This window comes from Papilio polytes, unplaced genomic scaffold, assembly GCF_000836215.1.
Source record: "Papilio polytes unplaced genomic scaffold, Ppol_1.0 DF824102.1, whole genome shotgun sequence".
Classification (NCBI taxonomy): Eukaryota; Metazoa; Arthropoda; class Insecta; order Lepidoptera; family Papilionidae; genus Papilio; species Papilio polytes.
Genome location: NW_013525102.1, coordinates 3,547,510 through 3,571,945, shown reverse-complemented (window position 1 = coordinate 3,571,945; position 24,436 = coordinate 3,547,510). Strand labels below are relative to the sequence as shown.

The 24,436-nt window shown below is 34.3% G+C and overlaps 1 protein-coding gene across 1 annotated transcript; it reads left to right on the top strand.

The window, feature by feature from the left end:
- Nucleotides 1-3,214: 3,214 nt before the first annotated feature.
- Nucleotides 3,215-22,118, top strand: LOC106099456 (adenylate cyclase type 3). Its single transcript, XM_013278014.1, has 21 exons — nucleotides 3,215-3,485; nucleotides 5,488-6,124; nucleotides 6,204-6,353; nucleotides 6,430-6,545; nucleotides 6,623-6,734; nucleotides 6,825-6,952; nucleotides 7,250-7,408; nucleotides 9,519-9,657; nucleotides 9,824-9,979; nucleotides 10,233-10,324; nucleotides 10,617-10,872; nucleotides 11,497-11,580; nucleotides 12,304-12,411; nucleotides 12,845-13,050; nucleotides 14,672-14,747; nucleotides 15,090-15,312; nucleotides 17,481-17,563; nucleotides 17,661-17,762; nucleotides 19,450-19,698; nucleotides 19,989-20,138; nucleotides 21,384-22,118. Exons 2-21 carry the CDS (start codon nucleotides 5,579-5,581, stop codon nucleotides 21,528-21,530), a joined length of 3,282 nt encoding a protein of 1,093 aa, XP_013133468.1. The 5' UTR covers nucleotides 3,215-3,485; nucleotides 5,488-5,578; the 3' UTR covers nucleotides 21,531-22,118.
- The last annotated feature ends 2,318 nt before the right edge of the window (nucleotides 22,119-24,436 follow it).

Sequence of the window (24,436 nt, the reverse complement as noted above, 5' to 3'; positions counted from 1 at the left end):
TTGTGACAGTAGCATGACAGTGATAGCAAGCAGCAAAGAGTACACAATCAGTAAACAGTTGACTTTATTTACTCTTGGGCAGAGGCACCATTTTTTAATTTTATATTTAATAGCTACCGCCCGCGTGAAATGTAAAAAATAAATAAAAGACATAATTTTAAGATTCCATTGTTGATTATTGGCTATGTAATGACAACAAATAATCAAATCTAAAGCTTATACAATTTCCCACCAATGAGCTCGAGTCTATCCTAAAGTTGCTACAGTGATTAGGCCTTTGCTTGCCAACCAAGCTCACCAAGTGCGGTAATTCACACATATTCTGAATTTATTCGCAGTGTTAAAGAGCAAGTCGCATCGCGATATTGTCCTACACGAAGTAGTTTTTTTTTATATCTATTTTACATTTTTGGATTCTCTAAGGTGGTCAGCTGCCCTCTCTGTCCCCTTGGCGATTTCGTGCTGTTAGGTCGTCGGGTAAATGTTCTATGTAAGTCATATGAAATACAAAAATCGAAAAACAAATCACAGGATTCGAACTCGAATATTACATTATCTGGTGCTTAACTAATGCAATACAAGATCTTTAAAAATATAAGAATTTTGTTAGTCAATTGAGAACTCAAATATGTGAATTAGTGCTGACTTCTTATCAGTGAATTTTATCTCTATTGAATATCTATCACTCTCGCATGTTACAAGGAGAACGTTAGTTATGAGTGTGGAAGGGTACATCGGTAGAGGTAGACCTAGAAAGAGATGGATGGATTGTGTAAAAGGTTACATGATCAAAAAGGGAGTGATGACTGAGATGACGTATGATAGAGTTATGTGGAGGACAAAAACCTGTTGCGCCGACCCTACGGGAGTAGGATAAGGAGATGATGATGATGATGATGATGATGATGATTGGGATGAATATCTATTACTCTAAAGTGTTTAACATTATGATAATAGTGATTAAATTTTATATGACAACGCGAAGGTCTGCTTTTTTTGTGACTGAATGGCCACTGTTTGCCTTGAAGAAGCTTTTACAGATTCACAGGGCTTGAGGTGGCCGAACGCAGATGGTGCTTAGCCTAAACCTCGTTTATAAATAAGCTTGAGGGCTCCCTCAGGAGCCTCGGCACCAGCCGTTACTTTGTTAAAACGTTAGCAAAGGTCTGTATACGACTGCTTGTGTACGTACTTTAAAGTCATAGGTTCAGTCTAAGCTTTCGATTATCACAAAAAAATCTCAAAACAAACGTAAGCTCTGTGGGTGAACAATAAAAACGTGGGTAACCGTTCTTATATTAGATCCTGTTCTTTATTCGCTAAGTAATCCTTGATCATTGTCGCTCAATGATATTCTAAAGTAGGTATTCTAGCCATGGATATTCTAGGTATGGAATAATGATTTGGCACCTACATCCATAATCAAACAATAAGGGCGACTATACAAATGACAAAAAGAGGCTATAATTTTCCGATGTGCCTGTATATGTTTATAAAGCACCTACAATATATCAATTATGTAAGTAATACTACTTTTAAAAAGGTATACATGATGTTATTGATTGTAATGTGATTTCAACAGTCGGTTCTCGTAACGTGCTCTGTGTTATGCAAGGGTCGAATCATCAGAAGTATGACGTCATACGTGCTTCATGTCAACCATCAAGTTGTAAATGTTTTATTATTTTTATCTTATCTCGCAATATTTGCACAGTTGTATGTAGCAGTAACATTAATGGTGCCACATCCAAAACTACTACGTTATCTTATTCCGACTTACTACCTACGCCAATAAATGTTTAGAAATTAGAATCGTAATGTATATCTAAATGCATCTAATTAACTTGCTATTTAATGCTTCATTGAAGAACAAATAAATATTTGTTTAATAATATACGAGTCAAATCATGACAAAAGAAAAAGCTGTGATCTCATGCCGCAGCGAGGATTTTTTTTATATCAAGCACATTAAAATATGTACATAAATACAAAGAAGCTAAACCACTCATGTCGCCTTGTGTATTTCTTTCATAATTACTTATTTGCGGCATTTCCTTGCATATATTTATATATTCGACCGTGGTATCAACTTTCAAAAATAATCTTAAAACTAATAACAACAAGGATATCATCGTTGAAATCAGGATATCATTGAAAATGATATCCCAAGAGTTACAATAATCATTTTGTGTTGTGTTAAAATATAAAAGAATTTTAATAAACGTTCCGTTTGTTTTACGTCTATGGCTGTATTTATGTGACGTCGGGATGACTTCGATATTGCGCAGCGCTCCAAATCCATTTATTTACATCTAGAGTCGACATATATGTTTAAATACTTACTATAATACTTTAGGATATCTAGTACACAATTCTATTCGTTTACGGATATTTTTAAAACGTAATTTCTATGTTGAACTAGACAGTAAATATTTTAAGTATTTATCTGAATAAACTTCCTTCTTACGTATAAGATTTTTCGAAAAATTCGAATCCTATGAGCACCTTACACTTCATATTCGGCTAAGCCTTTTAAGTTATAGAACGCACATAAATTACATACCTAAAATCATATATAACCGTTAAAAGCTCCTGTCTGCTCCTGTCCGCGCTAAAACCCGCTATCGAACTAAAAATGACTTTCTCTGACTAGCCTATTACAATTACATTCCAATTTTTGATGACCTCATTATTGTTTTTATACCCATTTGATAATGAAAAATTATTAAGTATATGAATTTCAAGAAACATGTTCCTGATGCAGTGTTTATCGATGATAAACTAACGCTAAGGGGACTTCATCATCGTTTAGCGATAAAAGTTAACTCTGTGCAATTTGCGCGCCCGGACCTGATGCGATTACAGTGCCATTACGTTCTGATAGCGTCGTCGCAGCAAAATGAAATCAGGAAATGACCTACTTTCTAGTTTCATCCCTGAACTCAAATTGAAAATGTTAGTAGGAATATTTGCTTCTGCATAAGAAATTGCCGTATGTAGTTGTTAAGGGATGGGAAAATTTGTAGGAAATGGTAGCGGGACATTGTTTCATTTAACATTTAGTGAAATGTGGAGAGAATCGATGTAATAGATGGTGTGCAAGGCAGCGGGTGTCCGGGCGGGAGCAGCCGGCGGGAGCGGGCGTGAGGGCGCGGGGCGCGGGCCGGGTTCGGAGGGCGGCGGCCGCGGCAGTCGCGCGCGGCCACGTGCGCGCACCGTCCCCGCGCCGCGCCATACCCTGTCACCATCGACTCGTTCAATAGTATCCTAAATTTTTTTTATCAAAAACCCATCTGAAATACATAAACTGTTTTCAATCAGTACAACGAAATTTAACATCAATATACCCTCAAAAGATCTCTTTGTGCTTAAAAATATCGGTCAATACTGAAGTCTTATGAAAATTACTTACATCATTATAATTTCGGCGGGAAACATTGTTCTATAAATCGTTAATGTTAATGAGTTTTCGTCATCTAATAAAGGTATGAATAATAAATTATTAAAAATTATTTAAGATAGATATTTAAAAAAATGATCTTTAAACTATTAAAGCATAAATCATAAATGAATGCTAAAATACAAAAGTTTCTGAAAAAGTGACCGCATTCGACCAATCGATTTTGTGTTTCAGGCACGTTATACAAAGTAATATTCCTCGAGTCGAAGTGGCGCTTGTATCTGATTCAAGTGTTACAAGACTGACTAGTAAAAAATGACAAAATAAATTAAATGGTAGCTGAAAAAGCTTAAATTCGTAATTTTAATTATTATGACTTTGTAGAATTTGATAGAAGTAGCCCACGAATTGTATGTATGTCACTTGGAACCCGTATAAACATGAACATCAAATTGATTACAAAATTATTATTTTTTAAAATGATTTGGCGTGACATATTAAAACATAAAAAGCTTGTATGGTTTTATAGTTAATGTTGACATTTAATTGTTCGATAAAAAAACTGTAACACTACTTTTTGTTGAAAAGAAAACGAACTTGTTATTCAAAGTTTCCCATTTTAAAAATATACTTAGTAGATACTGTAAATTTGTAATATTTTTTGATTTTTTACCTGCCATTCGGACAATTGTATTACAATTTATAAATTATTAGGTACATTTATTTGTTGAATGAAGGAGATATCTAAGATTTGGCCTTGATAATAACTTACAGGACCTTGGACAATTTTATGATAGTATAGTATACGATAAATATTTTATATTAATTATTTATGTGATTATTTTCATGGTTGTTTAACGAGTCTAATGTTATAACTAATTGTTTTTACAGTTTAAATAACAAAAGTGTTAGTTTTCACCTGAAATCCATTTAAAAACTAAAGCATTGTTCGTAGCAAATAAGCCCAATTTAAATTAAATCTATATTACTCTATCCTATGGGGTTTAATTAGATTTGTATTAACAAACGTTAAACTACAGTTTTTAGGACACATTCATAGCGATCCTGAGAATAGAGCCATCTGGCCTTGTTGTTTCGAAATACTTGAAGTGACTAAATCTACATTTTAATTTTAATGACACCATTATCTGTATTATTTATTTTACACGTAACTATTAAAATTATTATTTTGAAATTGGCTTTACTATCCCTACTCAGTTTTTTCTTAGATTATTATTTAGTCTGAGGTAGGTCGAAAACCTTTAGTAGGTTGGAGCACTCAAACCAGAGACCCAAGAGTTAAATTCCACCTTGTTGATAAATTAAACTAAAATGTATTACTTAGAAAACATATTTAATTCCATAACTTACATATATCTTTGTCTAATTTACATTTTTAACTTAAAAACATGTTTAACATTTTATTTAAAGTCACACTCTAATTGTAACAGAAGACTATTTTACATTTTCCTAACGATGTCCATGAGTTAACGATGTGAAAAGAAAAACATGTAGTTTACGAAGCGAATTCACGGTCACGTTACTGTCGCGTCATCCATCAGGTGTAACGATCGTCAGCGCGGGAATTAGCGATGTCGATGTCACTAGTGGTCAGTTTGAGACCATCTGTGTACGAAAACATGCGTTCTCCATGCCTTTAGACGACTTCGTTAATGAACTGACATCGGAACAATGTTTCAGCGTGTAATTTATTCATTACACAGACGTCCTCGATCAGCCGGTCGCTAGCGGAAAGTCACCGCTTCATATTCTTTTCATTACTACTAAACACATGAGCACTAGTAAAGTTCGGTCGACAAACGCAATGTCGTTTAGCATTGTAATATTACATTAGTTACGTTATAACGCGATAGTAGATCAACATTTTTTAAACTTTTCAGATAAATGTTTTCGAAAATAAATCTATTTACGTTCAATCAATGTTAACCAACATCATAAGTGTAAACTCAGTGTGTGAAGCTTCTTTGATAAAGTATAATAAAATGACAAGTGCAGAAAAATAAAAAAATAAGTATACTAAAGTACATACAAAAGTATTCGTAAAAATAAAATAATTTTCTTTCCAGCGTTTCCTCGAAGAGTATATAGAGAAGCATTGAAAAATTGTTGACATAAAATAAAGCTACTAAAAGTGAAAATGGACAGGTTTTAATAGACATGGAGAAGACAATGCAGGCGCAATCTTTGAATAAAAACACATGCTGGGTGTGTTTGGTGCCACCATGGAGGTTCACAGACTTATCAGAGGAGAAACTGTATCAGGCCTACACGGAGTGGCAAAGGCAACGGGCGGTACTACGGCTGCTTGGTACCGGATTGTTATTCCAAATTTTTGCTGCGATCATCCCCGGCGAGAGCAACTTATACTTCGCTTATAATTCCGTACTCATCGGGTTAACAATCAATGTAGTTCTTATTGTAATCTATGCGATCGCTCGACGAGCACGTTACGTGTTAAATCACATTGCATGGCTTGTCATATGGGCACAACTCCTGATGAGTGTGTCCAGGCGCACTGGAGATTCCTACAACGAGTTACTCGGATGGGCTGCCGTCTTGCAATTTTTCACTATTGCCACGTTACCTTTTCATTATGTGATACTTTTACTATATAGTTTGCTCTCATTATCGGGATATCTCCTAGTTCAGTATTACCTGGCGATGACGATGGAAAAGAGGCTACCTGAAGACTTTTTTAATCAGGTACGTAAGACAATCGATTATTAAATACTTGAAATTACAATCAAGTGTTTATTAATCTAACGCGGTGTAATTTACCCAGGAATTAGCAAATGGTGCCTTACTGGTGGGTGTTACGATTTTGGGTGGAGTCGCATATATTGTTGGCGAACGCCAACAAAGAAGTTCTTTCCAGGAAACAAAACGAAGCTTACGCGATAAACTCACGATCGAACAACAAAGTAAAGAACAGGTTCGAATATAATTATTATATGCAAAAATATGTAAGATTAACATAAATGTAACTTTTATTATAATCACTGCTTTAGGAAAGACTGTTGCTGTCAGTTCTTCCCGAACACGTCGCCGTTCAAATGAGACAGGAATTAGGACTTATCGACACGCAATTTAAAAAGATTTACATGTCACGGCACGAAAATGTTAGGTTAGTAATTTTTATCATTATTAGTAACTGTCGTGGCCTTGACTTATATATTGTGATATGTTTCTTTTTGATGGCAGCATACTTTACGCTGACATAGTGGGCTTCACCGCAATTTCCTCTACATATTCAGCTCAAGATCTTGTAGCAATTTTAAATGAGCTATTTGCGCGATTTGATCGACTCGCTGAGGTATGTGGTAAAGTCTCAATTAACAAATTAATTATTACCTTTTATAACCATTTTTGCAAATGTTGATTTATATATTTATTTCATTTAAAGAAATACAATCAACTGCGAATTAAAATCCTTGGAGATTGCTACTATTGCATTAGCGGCGCACCGCTGGAGCGGCCTGATCATGCGGTGCTTTGTGTTCACATGGGATTGTCTATGGTCAAAGCGATAAAGTGAGTTTTTTTTATATCTTTGTCAAAACACTATAATAATAGTTTTAATTATTCGACATCCTAACGTATGATATAAAGACTTTGATTTTCTTTAAAATGTTAGCATTTTCGCGATAGTTTGTAAGTACATATATAATGTAATATGTAATGGAAAAATCGTACAAAAAGGTACAATTAAGAACAAAATGACTAAATCTATTTTAATTTAAAGTACTTGATAGTATTCCTAGCCATGGCTTCTTTTAATCCTTAAGGATTTTAGAAGAAGTGAATTTTAACTTATGTAACGTTATTCAGATATGTACAACAAATAACGAACTCGCCGGTGGACATGCGAGTGGGTATTCACACCGGAGCGGTGCTAGCCGGGGTCCTGGGTCAGAGGCAGTGGCAGTTCGACGTCTACTCGCGCGATGTCGAACTTGCCAATAAGATGGAGAGCAGTGGAATGGCCGGGTAATTAATTCCTTAATTTAGAACAATTCCTAAAACACAGTTGTTGTAATTATTTCAGACAGTCGGAACCCGATGAAATTTGTCAAAATAATGTCCAATTCAAAATAACTTGTATCTTAACGCCAGGGAAGGATAGTTAATTACTTAAGTTACTAGTAATTTTAAAAGAATTTTTTCTATAATTTTTGGATCAAGTGTCAAATAATTTGGATTATAAAATATTTATAGAACTTAAAGACATAGATTTCTGTTCATCTTTTAGAATAGCTAATGTTACGTGAGTTCAACAAATTCTTAATTTATTTTTACCCCCTACATAGACAGATAAAATCCAGATCGATAATAGACTTGTGGAAGGGAAAGCTAATTTATTATTATCATAACTCTAAATATAGATTACACGTGTTTATAGAAAATTTAAATATCATGTATTTTAGTTTCATGTTGTATTTGCTTCTAGTATTCAATGTTATTAATAAGTTTCACTAATGGAAATGTTTTTGTGATGTAATTTTGATACATTATTTGTGAAATCTACAACACACTGTTTGCCACAAAGCGCTTGCAAAGCCTATCTAGTTAGTACTTGGCGGATCGATGTCTCGCGTTGAAGAGGGCGACGTGCAAAAGACAATTTTAAACTTGGCCTCAAAACCTATATTCTTTTAGGTAGCGCTGATCTTTTATATTTTCTTGTAAAAGCAAATATTTAATTTAATTTTATACACGACTGATAAGGAATATTCACGTTTTAAAATACATTAATAGAGCACTATTATTATGTTTTTTTCGGAAAAAGCATCTGTATGAGGTTATATTGCGTCAGATATTTGTGATGCAAAATTGCTTTAATTTTATTATTAAAGCTTGAAATGATGACCTTATTTTAGGCCTTGACCGTATTCCAGCCCTAACAAATTATTCTCTACGGGCTTTGCGTATTGGCATGTTTATGAGAACTTGGGAAAATTTATGAGTACGTGAAGCAACGCAGTGTAATTAAGCTTGTATTATTTTTAGTCTACAATTTCATTTATTTTATTTATTACGTAAACAAACGTAAAAACTGACATGGGGATAGCAACAGTTGTTGCTATTTGTATACCCACAAATAACAATTACTAAAGTATTTATTATAACTGTTTTGTAGTTTTCGATTTTTTGTTACTTAAACAAATTTCTCATTCGTATAAATAAGAGCTGAAAACTAATGTGTATAGAAATAATTTGTCTCAAACATGTTAATTATGCTAAGTGGTGTAGCAGAGAAATGCAACTTTACGCCTAACGTTTATTTGTAAGAGATATAAAGCTGTCGTTTTTTATTTCAAATCGTTTCAAGCTTATCTTCTTTGTTTACGAAAACGTTACAAAAGATGTGGAAATAGGTTTTTACAAAGTTTTATTTATTAATTTAATAATTCGCATTTCGGAATACTGATTATGCGTATGTTAAGGGATTTCATTTATTTGTAGGCAGTATATGTTCGATAAGTTTCCTGAAGCCGGCGGCGGCCGTAGCCTGGCTCCCGCTAAGTCCCTCCACTCTAACTATCGATCCCGCCTTGCGCATCCAATCGCAGCTTGCGTTATCATGAATAACAAATCGGATACTTGAATATTGGACAAAGAAAAGCCTTCATCTCAATGAACATTACCTACATAAAACTGTTTATGAAATTTTTTGTTATTTATTTATTGACAATTTTATTTCGGACATATTGATCTAAAAACTCTACGAGTTTTAAAGAAAGAGTTCGATTTTTTTCACTGAGTGAATTAAGAAATTTTCTGAAGCTCTAACACAACTAAGGCACTTACTCGCAGGTATCATTGTACATATACGAGATAAGAAGTCATCTAGGGTATCTTTGTTCACTTCAGTAATCTGAGTGCTGTATATATGTATAACATCATTAAGTTTGATAATTAAAAGAATCACTCTAAAGTTGACCTTTTACTTACAGCTGAATAGAATGACCTTGTCAGCAGATTTTGCGAGCTAATTGGAGTTTTAAATGATTTTTAACAGTACTTCACTAGTTGGTTCATCTATTTAATATTTCAGAGTGCTAGTTACAGTAATATGTTGATAATTGATCCATTACAGACGCGTGCACGTATCTGAGATGACGTTGAGCTTTCTCAATGATGAGTTTGAAGTGGAGCCTGCGTATGGGGAGCGGCGCGAGGAAATGTTACGTCAGGCCGGCATTAAAACGTATTTCATTGTGCGAGTCCTTAAGCCAGTAAGTGAATATAATTGAAAAAAAAAAGTAATAATTCGTTTATTTTAAAACCAACAATCATAACTGACTTCACCCCTTTGTTTTTTGGCTCCTTTTATCGTGGGTTCTAATAATTTGAAATAATATTATTTACATTATAACTTACTAGTTTTCATTCCAAATACAGTTTCAGAGCGGTGGCGGCGGCGGTGGTGGCGGTGGCAGTGGCGTTGGCAGTGGCGTTGTTGTTTCGGAAGACAGAACTGTAGTAGACGGCGAGGGAGTGGAGGCGAGCGACAGCGCCGACACGCTGTCAGACCTCCGGGATGACGACGACGACTCTGTAAGTACCCGATATAACTATCTCGGTTCACCTGCGTACTATTGATTTAAGTCTCAATATAAAACTGTCGGTACGGTAACAATTTTGAATTCAATATAGCCTTGTTAGTTAGTGTATAAATATCATCCGCTTGAAAAGTGATGCCATTCATTCCAGTGTCCATCTAGTAATTTTTAAGTCTGCTACACCGAAAGCATTAATAGAAATTTGTTGCTGCTCAATTACATGGAAACGCTTCGTACATTATCCGTAGGTTCTATCGCCGCAAGACGAGAGCAAAGACAACGAGGAATCAAAAATACTCGCCATGCTAGAAGAAGAACTCGTTAATAGAGATGATGATAAGTAAGTCCATTTCTATAATAAAAGACTTTCATTTTAGGCTGTATATTTATAATTGCTGAAATTATATCTCTTTGCTTTTTTCATGCGCCTTGATCTTGTATCAGTTAAGGTCATTTATCTTTATTGCTGTATCATCTGATCGTTTAGTGAGATCATGTCTATAACGAGACTGTAACCGATTCCTAATTTCTTATTAATTAATTATGTTTCTCTGTTGTTGTTCAGTCTGCAAACATCTATGGAACATATTTCACATTGTATTAGCTTGATTTGTGATGATGCGTTATTGTAGAGAGCTAGCGGACGCGACCACCGTTTGCCTCACGTTCAAGTCCGTCGAGACGGAGTCAGCGTTCGCGCACCGCAAGGACGAGTGCCCGCTGGCGGCGGTGGCGCCCCCGCTGGCGCTGCTGCCGGCCGTGGCCGCCGTGTGCAGCGTCGCCGCGCCGCCCGCCTGGTCGCTGCACGCCATCTACCTCGCCCTCGAGCTCGAGATCGGCCTCGTCAATGTCCTCTACTACGCCTGCTACAAATACACACAATTTAAGGTTAACTAAATATTGTTATAGAAAACGTATTTCATTTAAAAATACAATACCGTCTTCCTCGTAGTAACTACAAAACTAAGTTAATTGCAAAAGAACATGGCGATTTTTTATACTTTTGAGATGAAGTAGGTAATTATCATACTTCATACTAATCATACTAGTTAACATTATAAATGCGAAAGTTTTGATGGATGGATAGATAGATGTTAGTTAGAGTTTGTGACCTAAACGGCTGTAAACGGATTTCGTAAATTTGGTACAGATGTTGAAGATAATCTGGAAGAACACATAGGCTATTCACATTTGTTTTTTTTATTTAACGCGATCGGAGTCGCGGGCGAAAGCTAGTGCATCATAAATAATTAAGCTAACTTGAATATTTTACTCTGATACGAATGTGACACGTAAAGAGTAAACGTCGTTAAGAGAGTAACGTGATAGATATATTCAAATAGAAAAGTTTCTAAAATCAAGGTGAAAGGTGGGTTTTCTTTTTATGACCAAACTTTCCAATTGAACTCTCAACAACGCACCTGCTTATCGCAGTAAGATATAAGTCGAATTGTTAATGAACTGCACTATATTGAAGAGAGTAAATCATGTTTTATTTTGACTTTGTTCTAGAAAAGAACAATGAGCCCGATGTGGAAGTTAACATGCTGCATGTTCAACGTCACGATGTTGATATCCGCAAATGTTGCCACCATGGTATGTAAGCAAACAAACTCTCCTGTGCTGTGCTATAACCTCCACTAGTTGTGCCCTTCTTTGCCCGCTTGTTTTGCTTTAATTTTTAATGTTTTTAATTTTAAAAATTTAATGCTTAACACTTATATTCATTATTAATTACAATGTAAATTCAAATGCATTGAGGCAGATTTTTTTTTATATCCCGTTTTTAATTCCTCTATTTGCCTAATAAAGTTCATACATACAGTCTACTACAAAATCTATCCTATGATAGGCACCAGTTTTCGAACATGCAGTCGCAAGAACCCGAAACTGCATTTTACAAAAGCATCCATTCGGTTTTTCGTGGAACTATTGGCTTTTAACAACCTTGTGAAATATACGCGCGTCACCGGTGTATTTTCGAATAATTTGATTTGGGTTTTTACTTTATTATTTGTAGATCAAAAGTAACAGTTTTTCGTTCGCAGCAGTTTCGATACCATGAATGTTTTGGGCATCGGTGATCGCAACTTTATGAATTTCCTTATCTCATTTATTCACACAATGTTGCAGTTTACATATTGTAATTTGTTGTAGAGAGCTTTACACGGTTACATTTAACACATAAGCTTTACAAAAAATGTAGCTAACACTAATTTTCATCATTTCAAAATATTTGTATAAATATATTATTTATTGGATTTATTGTTTGTGTGAAGTGTGTCCGGTCTGTTAATGGTATGTCGACATGTTTCAAAGGTGATCTGCGGAGATTTCGACAGCGCGCTGTCCGCGGACGGGCTGCGGGAGGAGGCGCCGGCGCGCGGCGGGGCGCGCCGCTGCATGCATCCCACTTACTATTACCATGTAACTTAACACTTTTCACTTGTATCATTATAATTAAGTAGACACTTACACTCAACAGATATGTATGCACTTTAAAACACTCCGTGCAGTATTAAATGAATTCCATAATCGTTTTTATTAATATAAGAATACTAGCTTTTGCCCGCAACAACGTCTGCATGGAATAAAAAAATGAAGTAGCCTATGTGTTCCTCCAGACTATCATCTATATCTATGCCAGATTTCATCGAGATTAGTTTAGCTGTTTAGGCTACAAATACCAACAAACATCCACCCGTTCGTCCATCTAAACTTTCCCATTTATGATATTAGTCTGATTAATTTATATAGAATGAAGTTTAAATTGAATATGTTGACATATCAGTCTCAAGACGAGACGAAAGTATATCCCTTTTATCTTTGTGGGTTTGAAAATACTTAATTTTTTACGTAGCTGGGCGCGGGCGCGGCGTGCTGCGTGCTGTGGCCGGCGGTGGCGGGCGGCGCGCTGCGCTCCGCGTACCTGGTGGCGCTGGCGCTGCTGCACGCGCTGCCCGCGCTCTACGCGCCCGACCTGCTCGCCCCGCGCCTCCGCGCCCGCGACCCTTACCACTCCCTGCACGCCAACACCACACACCCCGATCAACTCCTCTATGTGCTGTAAGTACATCATTGATTTATGTCTTTAATAATGATTAGTATACCCTCCTCCTCCTCTTAAGGCAATGAAGATATTTCATAAATATGGTATTATTGCCCGTGATAAAAGTACGACTGTGTCACCTATTTTACTTTGAAGTCGCTTAGGTATGACGCATTAAAATGAGATCTATTCGTCTTTTGTTTATGCGTTGAAGCTTAGGGTTATGACTCATATTAATAGATAACTTATGAGTTAATTTGCTGTGTGGCTTGATTTGTTGTAGAAATGCAATGTATGGGCTACGGTAAGGAAAGTACACATCAACAATAATTGCGACAAAATTCACGCCTATTTAAAGCAACAGAGACTCATGTCGTGGCATAATAAATTCAATTATTTCTTTCCTCATCTATTGTATAAAGATATTCGTGTGTAAAGTAAAAGTAAAAAGTCGCATAGTGACAATAGTAATTGAAATTGCCGAACTATGATTGTTGATACAACTTATTGTTACGGTTGTTTGACACATATTTTATAACTGCTTTTAATAGCGTACCGTAATCAACTCTTTCAATTGCTTTTGTATTTGTTATACGAGTTATAAAAATGTTATACGAGTACGAGTATCCTTGCTGAATTTATTATGTTTGCATACATTGTTTTTAAATGTCTTAGCATTTAACAACAAAAAGAAAAATAGTTTATTAACGTTGTTGAATGCTACTGTTATTCAAATATCTATACGTAATAAGTTAATAAGAGGGTTCTCGCGTTATCAACCGATATCGAAAATTGTTAGTGTAAATAAAAGGCGAATAAAGACAGATAATCAAATAATGTATTTATCCACTTGAATTTACGAAAATCCACATGATTTAATTAACATAATTATGTTGTGTTAGTATTGCTTTATGGGAATAATTAATTTGTAACGTACAATAGGTTCAGAGCTAGTATATTGAGCAATGTATTCGCGGCGACGTTTATGTAATCTGCAGTCTCGCAGGTTTGAGGTTATGACAGGCGATTTTGCAATTTGCATTTCTATCCTCACAGCATCATTGCTTGAAAATAGCAAAGGTTTATTGAAACTTGTTTCTTTAACACATGGAATGTTGCAAAATTTTAAACTTGTATTAATTTTTTATAATCACATAATACCACCTACTGAGATTAAAATATTCATTTCAAATTATATATACTCAAATCTACGCTACATAATGCCAAAACATTTCTTAAAATATACTCAGAATATATATTCACAAAAAACATAAAGGTCATCTCTAAATGTTTGACAGTGGTAGAGCCCGCTTTAACATCTTTGCACGAAACGCGCCCGGTGCACTACCACGACCACACAGAAAACAGGCGTGAAGTGAAAGCAATTCCGCATTTCATCTGATGAGTGTGGTGCCGGAGGCCTAACTTTAGTCCCTTTCCCTTTCCACCCATTTCTGAAGAGGAAACTTGCCACCTTATATTATAAAAAAAATGTTTGTTTCGCCGAAGCTGTGCCGCATGTAATATTTTCAATGGTCTTGGCTTTAACGTATTGTATGCTATGTCAGGTTACATTGATGTATCTGTGCATCTATTGTTTGAACCATGATTTTTAAAATGTGATGTTTGTTGTTGCAGGACGCACCTGCACAGTGTCAGACACATCGTCATGTTATTCATCTTAGTGATAGCACTTCTGGTATATAATCGTTACGTGAGTTGTATTTTGTTAATTTAACATATACTCGTATTAGCACATTATATAATTAATCTCCGAGACTTTTAGATGACAGATCATTTTGATTTAATGTTTATTCCGTTGGCAATATTTCATTTATATATTATATTAATAATAAATTATAAAATTATAAAGTGTTTAGATACTTTAGAACAATATTTAATTCAAAAATGGTTTTAGAGACTTCATAGTTATATGTAAAATACTCATTGATGTTTCAAATTTTGATGAGATGATTTTGTTGACGATGTACATTAGGTTTTTATGGAAAATACATTGAATATGCAATTTGTTATAAATTGCCTTATGTTCCGGTAGAGTGAGTCGCTGGAGCGCGCGCGGCACTCGCGCGGGGAGCGCATGCGCGCGCAGGCGGAGCAGGCGAGCGAGCTGCGGCGCCGCAACCAGGCGCTGGTGCACAACGTGCTGCCGCCGCACGTCGCCAGCCACTTCATGGGCGCGCGCCACCACCACCGCGACCTCTACAGCCAGAGCTACGCCGAAGTCGGCGTGCTCTTCGCCTCCATGCCCAACTTCTCAGGTACATCCGACCCCTACTACCAACCCACTGTATTACCTTTATTCATGTGCTACTAGCTTTCGTCTGCGACTTCGTCCATGTGAAATTACAAAACACAAAATCAAGTAACCTATGTGTTTTTCCATACTATCCTCTACAACTACGGGAAATTTCATCTAGATCCGTTCAGCCGTATAAGCTACAAACTCCAACAAACATCCATCCATCTAAACTTTCGCATTTTTATATTAGTATGAAGTATGAATTGCATTATGTAATGTGCAAATACAATTTTGATTTTTTTGTGTGTTGTCTTGAAATCGTACTTTAATCTTATAAATATAATTAGCGCCACTCTATTTTACACAGAAATTTGTGTCCTTTCTGTCCTCAATTTAAGATCACTGTTGGAGACACAAAAGATCTCTACCCAAAGATAATACATGTATTACGAAAATTTTAAAATATTGATCTTATACGAAAAAAGGTTTAATTAAAAATTAACAATGTTCGCATATTATCATTGATTGTAATAAAAATTCTTATTTTTAGATAAAAATATATTTTATCGTTCTTGGCAACATTTTTTATCTTCATGCAAATATTAATATGGTCTCTGAGGACAAAGAAGTTTTACCTAGGGATGAATCACACTTATTTGCGTTACGTTCAAACGCATTTAGATTACAAATAATTTATTGATAAATCTCAGCAAAAAAACTTTATACACGATTACTCATTATTGACAGCGGTCTTTTCTGTTAATTTAGAAAATCATCATCCTTTGAATAAGTGTGTACCGACTGTAGGGTCGGCAAGGTAATATAATTAGGCATCATAATGACGTTGCAGTATTCATAGTCCTAACATAGGTGCACACATTATCGTCACATCACTAAACTAATAAGATTCTATTAATAAAACTCATTTACTTTCTAAAGATAACTGTATTTTTATTTGTACGTCAATAAAGTTGAAGTATGACCAACGTTAACGCATTGTTAGTGCAGCGCTTCTAAATGCTATGCTAATCAACGCATCTTTGTTCAGAAAACAAGTTGTATGAATAATGTTTTATATATAAAACGTATTGCAACGTAATTGGAAAAGGGTTTAATTAACGTAATACTAAGGTGACACGAGACTTAAATCCTTCTTTTAACAAGGTTACGATGTATAAAGACGATTTTACCTTATACGAACATTATCTGTCTACCTAGAAACATACGTAACTAGACATCTCTGAATGTATTAAGAAACGTATGTATGAAGAAAATCGTACCAATAAAGGATAAATGGAAAAAAATATTTAATCATAAAGGATCTATTGAATTATTTTCTCTCTATATACTTTTTTAATTGTTATATGTTGGTTTTTCTACATGCTAATTTTGTTTAACAAAGAAGAAATAGAGAGAGTTACGAAGTAACGGAAGAAATTTGTGTAATTGTTAAGTATGTCTCCGTTATTACCAATATTGTAAATACGCAGGTTTTGTTAGAGTTTGTAGCCTAAACAGATAAACGGATCTCAAAGAAATATGACACAGATGTATCCTCCACTTCTGGAAAAACATAGGCTACTTCCTTTTGTTTTTTTTTTTAATACATTCGGAACGAGTCGCAGACTACAGCTAGTATAGTAAATAGATCTACTAGAAATATTTAAAAAGCAATATTTTAATTCTCCATGTTCCTGTGTATTATTTTAGTGCCTTTATTATTAAGTCGAGACTCGAACTGATGACCTCTTAGTGTAAATATAGCTCTTGTAATCCAACAGTGTAAGATGTAAGTACCATAAAATATAATGTACATAAGTAGGTTGTACGGATCACTGGTTTTTGTGTTATGCATTGAGCATATAATAATTTCAAAGCGTTCCGATAGATGTCGCTACCTGTATTTAAAACTTCATACTTTGCAAATATGCACCGCTCTAGGTTCTTCTTTGTATGACATCTCTATAGCTGAGAACAACGCAGGGTAGAAGAATACCCTTCCATAGACAGTTAAGAAGACTGATGACGAGAGATTTATTTTCGTGCAATACTATTAATCCAAAACTCCCACCCATCTAATTTTAATTGTAATAGTTGATTTTTAATATTACCACATCTTTGTTTTTATTCTAATTGTTATTTGTACAATGTCAATGAATATAAAATAGTCGTATTACTCTATTTTAGAGTTCTATTCTGAAGAAACTGTGAACAATCAAGGGCTGGAATGTCTGCGGTTTTTGAACGAAGTAATCTCTGACTTTGACCTGGTAAGGATTAAATTGCATATCATCTTTTTAAACCTTGGCCTGTGGATATATTCGTTTTATTGTTATTTTTATTACGACTATATTTTTATCATTTCAGTTACTGGAAGATTCTAAGTTCAGTAAGGACATAATAAAAATCAAAACAATAAGTTCCACATACATGGCTGCATCAGGCCTAAATCCCACACGACAGATGCAGGTGATTCTTTTTCTTATAATAGCAATAATAGGTAACTGCAAGGTGGTCTAAAAATTGCAAGTTACAATTACTATTATATAAAGCTATTTTTTCCAAAATTGGTTTTTAAATGTTGCAATACTATAGTTTAAACTTAATTCATTAAGTTACGCCTGCAACTTATTTATTAGGGCGTTCTCTTTTTAAAGTTGGGTAAAAGTTAACATTTTATTTTCAATAACCAACAACCAACAAGAAAAAGGTAAGTATATGTTTGATGTATTCAAACAGACGAGGCAGCTAGAATAAACTTTACTTAGCGCTTAAGAACGTCAGTGCCAATCATCCGTCTTGTTTGAACTTCGTTAATGGTCTTTTTCCACTTGTGAATGGAAAGTATAGTTTGTGAACCGCCTACACATATTGAATTAGGGTTTGTAAAGTTGTTCCAAATGTAAAGTTGCGGGTTCTCTCAATTACCTAAAGTGGAAAAGCTTTTTCTTGTAAAACTCATACATTATTAATACAACTGCATATAACGTAAAAAAATCCCTCCATTTAGAAATAGACAGGTTGATAAAGAATATGACATGAAAATACTACATTTTATCTTGTCATTCAAAAATCTAAACCATGGTAAAACTTAAAACCGGTAATGTCCAAGTACTGCACCAGTATATTTATCACTTTATCTGTTTTACCAACCTGTTTATCGTCGAATTGAATGGCCTAATGTGCTTCTTTAAATAACTCAAGGCCATTTAAAAACACTAAGGACATTCGCGTCATGCTTACCTTCGTCAATTGCAGGTAAAAACATTTTTGTGACTACAAATTCTCATTCGGTAGTATTCGCACAGTATTGCATTTAAATGTTTTGTTTTACCACTTTTTTACTTACCTACGATTGTATATAAAAGCGCATATAAAATTTTGCAATAGCCGTTTTTCGAAAACCATCCCTTAAATTTAGAGATGCTCTTATGTAGCATTTAAAGGGCCGATTTTTTTTCTATTTTATCAACTTTTAGATGTCACCTAAATTCATAACTTGCTTTAGACTTATTGAGACCCTGAACCAAAGGGACACCTAATAACATTTTAGAAACTGGTATGTGAAACCGGGCATATCTAATACGTATTTATATATTTTATTCTTGGCAGCCCTGGTAAAAGAGCAAACTACTTTAATGAGATTTGATCTGGGATCCATTATCATATACTTCTCTAAGTACAACATAATACAGACGAATTTATTTTTTTGTTATGACGCCTACAGGGTTAAAATATATTTATAGCAAAAGTAGCTTTAGCGACTCCATCCACAAATTAAAAAAAACATATGCAAGTAACCTATGTGTTCTTCCAGACTATCCTCTATACCTATGCCAAATTTAATCGAATTCCGTTCAACCGTTTAGGCTACAAAAATCTAACAAACATCCATCTACACTTTCGCATTTATAATATTAGTATGATAAATATGATGTAATATTTTTCTGTAACAAACTAACAATGTGTTGGGCTTTTGTTATAGGGTAGGAACTTAAAGTATGACATCTAGCAAGCAAGATGTGTATTAGAATTTTCAATTTTAGTGTAAACTTGAATCGTTTTTTTCATTGTTCGTTATTCAATTCAAAAAGTAAAAGTAAAGTAAGAATTATTTAAGTAATATATAATCAAGGCGTTTCGTTTTAAATTTTAGCCATCAGATGGTGTGCTTGTCCGCTGGGCTCATCTCGCGTGTCTTGTCGAATTCGCACTGGAACTACAGAGGGTTTTGACAGCCATCAATGAGCAATCATTCAATCACTTCGTGTTACGTCTCGGAGTTAACCATGGTCCGATCACTGCGGGTGTGATCGGCGCCCGCAAGCCGCACTATGACATATGGGGCAATACCGTCAACGTCGCATCTCGAATGGAGAGCACTGGCAAAGCAGGATGTATACAGGTACTCAGAAGCTGTAATTTACATTTGTAGCACAAATTATAAAAAATCTAATTCGATGACGTACTTTTGTCCCTCGATGCATTAAAGAATAATCTTTCTCTCCTTTCAAATAATTATTAGAATTTATTTATTTTCTTTACTGTAGTAGTAGGTAATGAAAATTTTGTAAATTACTTTGTGAATCTTTCTCATATATCAGCTATAAAATGTATTCCTTAACACTTCGTGTGCTTTATTATGTTGTTTTAATTTACCTTACATGTATTAATATAACATTTTCTTTACTACAGGTGACAGAAGAAACTTGTCAAATTCTTCAGTGTTTTGGGTATTACTTTGAGCAGCGCGGCCTCGTGGCTGTCAAAGGCAAGGGGCAGTTGATGACTTATTACTTGCAAGGAAAACGAGACTCCGTGACCGGGGAACCAGAAAAATCCATGGTACGTAAAATAATATACATTATTTTATTTTATTGATGTATTCCTATAGCTTTTGCTACTAAGAAAGAGCAAAGATCCTTTGACTTTGACGTATATTCTCAAGTTATAACGAATAATAATGGGCTCACGTACATAATATATCTACGCGGCCGACGACGCCGTGACTGCAGCTTTATCAAAATATTTTAATCTTTACGGAATGCGATAAAGTATGATGAAGTATTGACAATATGTTCGTACTTTCCAATTCCCACCTCGTGTCCTTATTTTATGAAATTGGTTAGATAACTGCCTATGAAAATGTCATTTCTTATGTAAGAAGATTACAGTTGAAGATGTTAGTCATGGCGTGTAAATGTTTTGATGGAGGCAAATGGACTGGTACGCGGCGTACAGTCTACCCGGACAGGCCGATTTTCCATTTGTCGGCCTGACTGGCTAGGCTGCGCGTTGTGTGGCCACTTAACTACAACCAAATCTACGTGGATCATCAATGACAATTATGAAGATTTTTTGTGTTAAAACAGTACAAAAGATGGAACTCTTGATTTTGTGTTAAAATCACGAATTTGATTTAAATATGAAATAATCACATGTGTAATATGTAATTAGATTTATCATGATCCAACCCATTATATTGTATTTGTTATAGAATTAGTAATAGATTTTCCTATGACTACTTGCTAGAACAATATATGACGTGTTGTTTTCAAATACCTTTCACTTTAGTTTTATATCATTTATAGAGTCCTGTTTGATATGTAGCTCTAAAGATGCTGTTTTGTGAAGGTCACCCGACACATACGTTTATTCGTATTTTAATTTAAACTAATCGAATTTCAAGGTAATGATATTCACGAATTTACTTTAAACTTTAATGAATCATAATGTGTGTATTTAGAGTAAACTTAATGATACTATCGAAATGCAAAGTAAACATTTTCTTTGAGATGGCAATTTGCCTTTTAATTTTATTTAGATTCATGTAGACGAATATTTGTGGTTTGTAATACTTGTTTATAGTATTGTTAAATAGGGCACTTCTAATTCTCGCGACCCACATGATGTAAAATATGTCTATTATCTTAAATATTCGTAACATGGTGCCCCTGTTCCGATACTTAAATACGTAGTAAGTGAATCTTCACTACTTAAAAAGTAAGTTGTGGAAATTCACTATAATTTCATTGATTTATAAATTAACTACAGCGATAATCTTGAACGTTAACTATTTATTGAATGCAGATGGAGGATCTGTGCGAGGCTGATGCGACAGTCGCGTTGCTGTCCAACGGAGACGCGGCGAGCTCGCAGCGCGCGCAGGCCGCCGGCACCGCCGCGCCCGCCGCGCCCGCCGGCGCTGACGTCGACAGACCATTACTCACTACCTAAAACTTACATATATCAAATTAAACAAATCAGTATGCATGTTTATCAGTTCCTTAAAAGTTTTAATTTTATTTGACTTAACAATTGCTCATTGATTGCAGCATTTAATCTATTTCTTTGATGTTAAACATCGTTATTCAGAAATACGTTGGTCAGACAACAAACATTTTGAAAATTCCTTTGTATTATTGACACATCATGTATTGTAAAAACATCATGTGCCCTAAAACAGATCGTTTAATTTCGATATTACATACAGAGATTTTAATGTTATATGTCTGCTTAGATGTGGGTAGTATTTACCTTAGTTTATTTTAATTTCAATAAAGAGGTCGTGATGAATGTCAGCGAAGAGTTCAGGACCTGAATAACTTATTATGTGATGAGATGGAGCATTACGCTTTCAGCAATAATTATGTAATAAAACGTAATAAAGACGTGAATATCGTATTTTTCGTAAAATGAAATATCATAATGTTAAGTAGTTTCTAAACTTTTAGCTACTAGTTAGATATGTATATTGTAGATGCATATTTTACTCAGTAAATACCTATATTTCTATTATACACCATAAAGATTATGTTAACAATACGACGGTTTTGTTACTTTTACCTTAACATTTGTTTATTCTCATTTCCCATATGGAAATTCAAAAAATTTAACGATAACAAAAATGTTTCTTTCATTGAAAAATTTGTAATATTTTCATTAATAATATTTAAACAATAAAAATCAATAGAAACTGTATTTCAAATTAAAACTCGATTTTTCTATGTATTTTAGAGCATCTTTTTTTGAACCTTGCAATTTTATCTTATACCAAATGTTATATACGAATATGTTTAACCAGTTACTTAAATGTTACATCTTTCTTATGATTTATATTAAAAAAGAAATAAACTATAAATAAATGAGATATTATGAAGTAGATTCTGCAGAAGCTGTCATCTTCACTCGCCGAAATGGAATGTTATGACATAGTGATGCGTGAGCGCCGATTCGCGGATTATAATTACATAACATTCTGTTTACGGATACATCTGTCTGTACTTAGTGTTACGTCATCTACGAGAATGTAGTCAAATATCTTGTAACTAAAGTGCTATTCGGTATTAGGTTGTATTCTAGTTTTGGTAGGATTGCAATGAATTGATAAACAGCTGAATATCTTTGTAATGACTAGGGTTAGCATGTAACTTATGAATGTGGTAGAAACTGCTTTATGAAGAGACGCCTACAACTTTTAGCCTACGTAGTTTGTGCTAGGTGGGTACTAAATTTAGGTACCCGCGTTAATGTCACTTAGACTAATGTTCTTAAAGGTTTTTTAAGTTGCTTACAGTAATTGTTATAAAAATGTAATACATTTTGTAGAACATTGAATGGTGATATTAATTATCTATCTAATTATGGTAGTGTAGATTTACTGAGTATTCTAAGAATTTCTCTAGTAAAGAGGTCTTTCCTGTGATTTATATCTATTGATTTTGGAAATGCTATACTTTATCGTCTTGATAGATCCTCTCATGGGCTATAATTTTATTAAATAAAGCAATATCTACAAGCTTTTCTATTCATTTAGTATTATCCTCATTCGTTGTCTTAGAAAGCACGCACGAACACACCCGTGATCAGAAATTGTACTCAAGATCACGGATTCTCGTTTGGCACAATCCATCTACCACCACTATTTACGTACACATTGGTTCAAGTATTCTTTGACCGTTATTAAAATTATTAACAATGTTATTTTAAGGTAACCTGAACTTTTTACATCGCACAATCCCTGATATCTCGTAGCTGTAATTTTATGTTACTCTTTACTTGGTATCAGTATTTTTACGCGGCTTTAGTTCCTTTAATTTAACTTTACAATTTGTTGAATATCATTATTATTATTTCATTATTAATTTCATCACGGAGATCGATCATACGATTACGTGTTATAAGCGTCTGTGCTGAAAATAAATAATAATATTTAAAAATTATAACAGTCTACATTATCTTATCATACATTTTCTCTTAGTTCTCAAATTGCTTTCCAAAAATAGCAACACCCTCACATTATGCGAGGCTTTTGTCGTAAGGGTGTTTACTGTGTAAGGTGAGGGTTGCTCTATATAAATAGGAAGTATTCCACAGGAGATGTGAATCAAGATATTGCTCTGTGACTAAGACTCTTCCAACTATTAAATCATGCCAATGTCGCCGGCCTGTGTATTGCAGTACATTGCCTGATCATGTAGCTAATAATATGAAATATTTTGAAGATATTTCAAATTATATGTTCAACATTCCAATATTTAGGGACACATTGTCTATCTTTTGAATTTTACCATTCATGGTTCGTATGTGTAACTTTTAAACCATAGATTTACAGCTCTAGAGACCTTTTTTGTGGTAATTTTCCCAGTGTTGTCATTTACATACAATATTGACACAAAAAGAAATCGAATCAACCTCTTTTCTTACGTTTATTTTTTATTTCAAGCTTTAATAATACAATTTATTTTATTATTGATTATTGTTAATCCATATTTCAATATTTGGTTTTAGTTTATTATATTTTTAATTTTTACATAGTATTGTGCCACATACATACATACATTATTTTTTTTCATTATTCTGGTAAACGTTTGTGTTACAGATACTACTAACATGTCGAAAATTATTACATGAATAAACATTAAAATAAAATTTAAATTGTATGAAGAACGCACCACCTCCATCGTTCGGGCGATGGTCGTAAACGCTCCATCAAATGTATTGAAGGTATAACTAACTAGTTATATGGTTTTAAACATAAAAATGTATGAACGTGGGAGATGAATTATTGTAGTTTCTAATATCGACGATAATTTCTACATTATCTATTTTTTTCTAAATGTTTAATATCCCTTTTTTTCTTT

Coding starts and splice junctions, on each gene's coding strand:
- LOC106099456 (XM_013278014.1), top strand. CDS start 5,579: ATGGAGAAGACAATGCAGGCGCAATCTTTGAATAAAAACACATGCTGG. Junction 6,125..6,203: donor CTGAAGACTTTTTTAATCAG/GTACGTAAGACA, acceptor TAATTTACCCAG/GAATTAGCAAATGGTGCCTT. Junction 6,354..6,429: donor AACAACAAAGTAAAGAACAG/GTTCGAATATAA, acceptor TCACTGCTTTAG/GAAAGACTGTTGCTGTCAGT.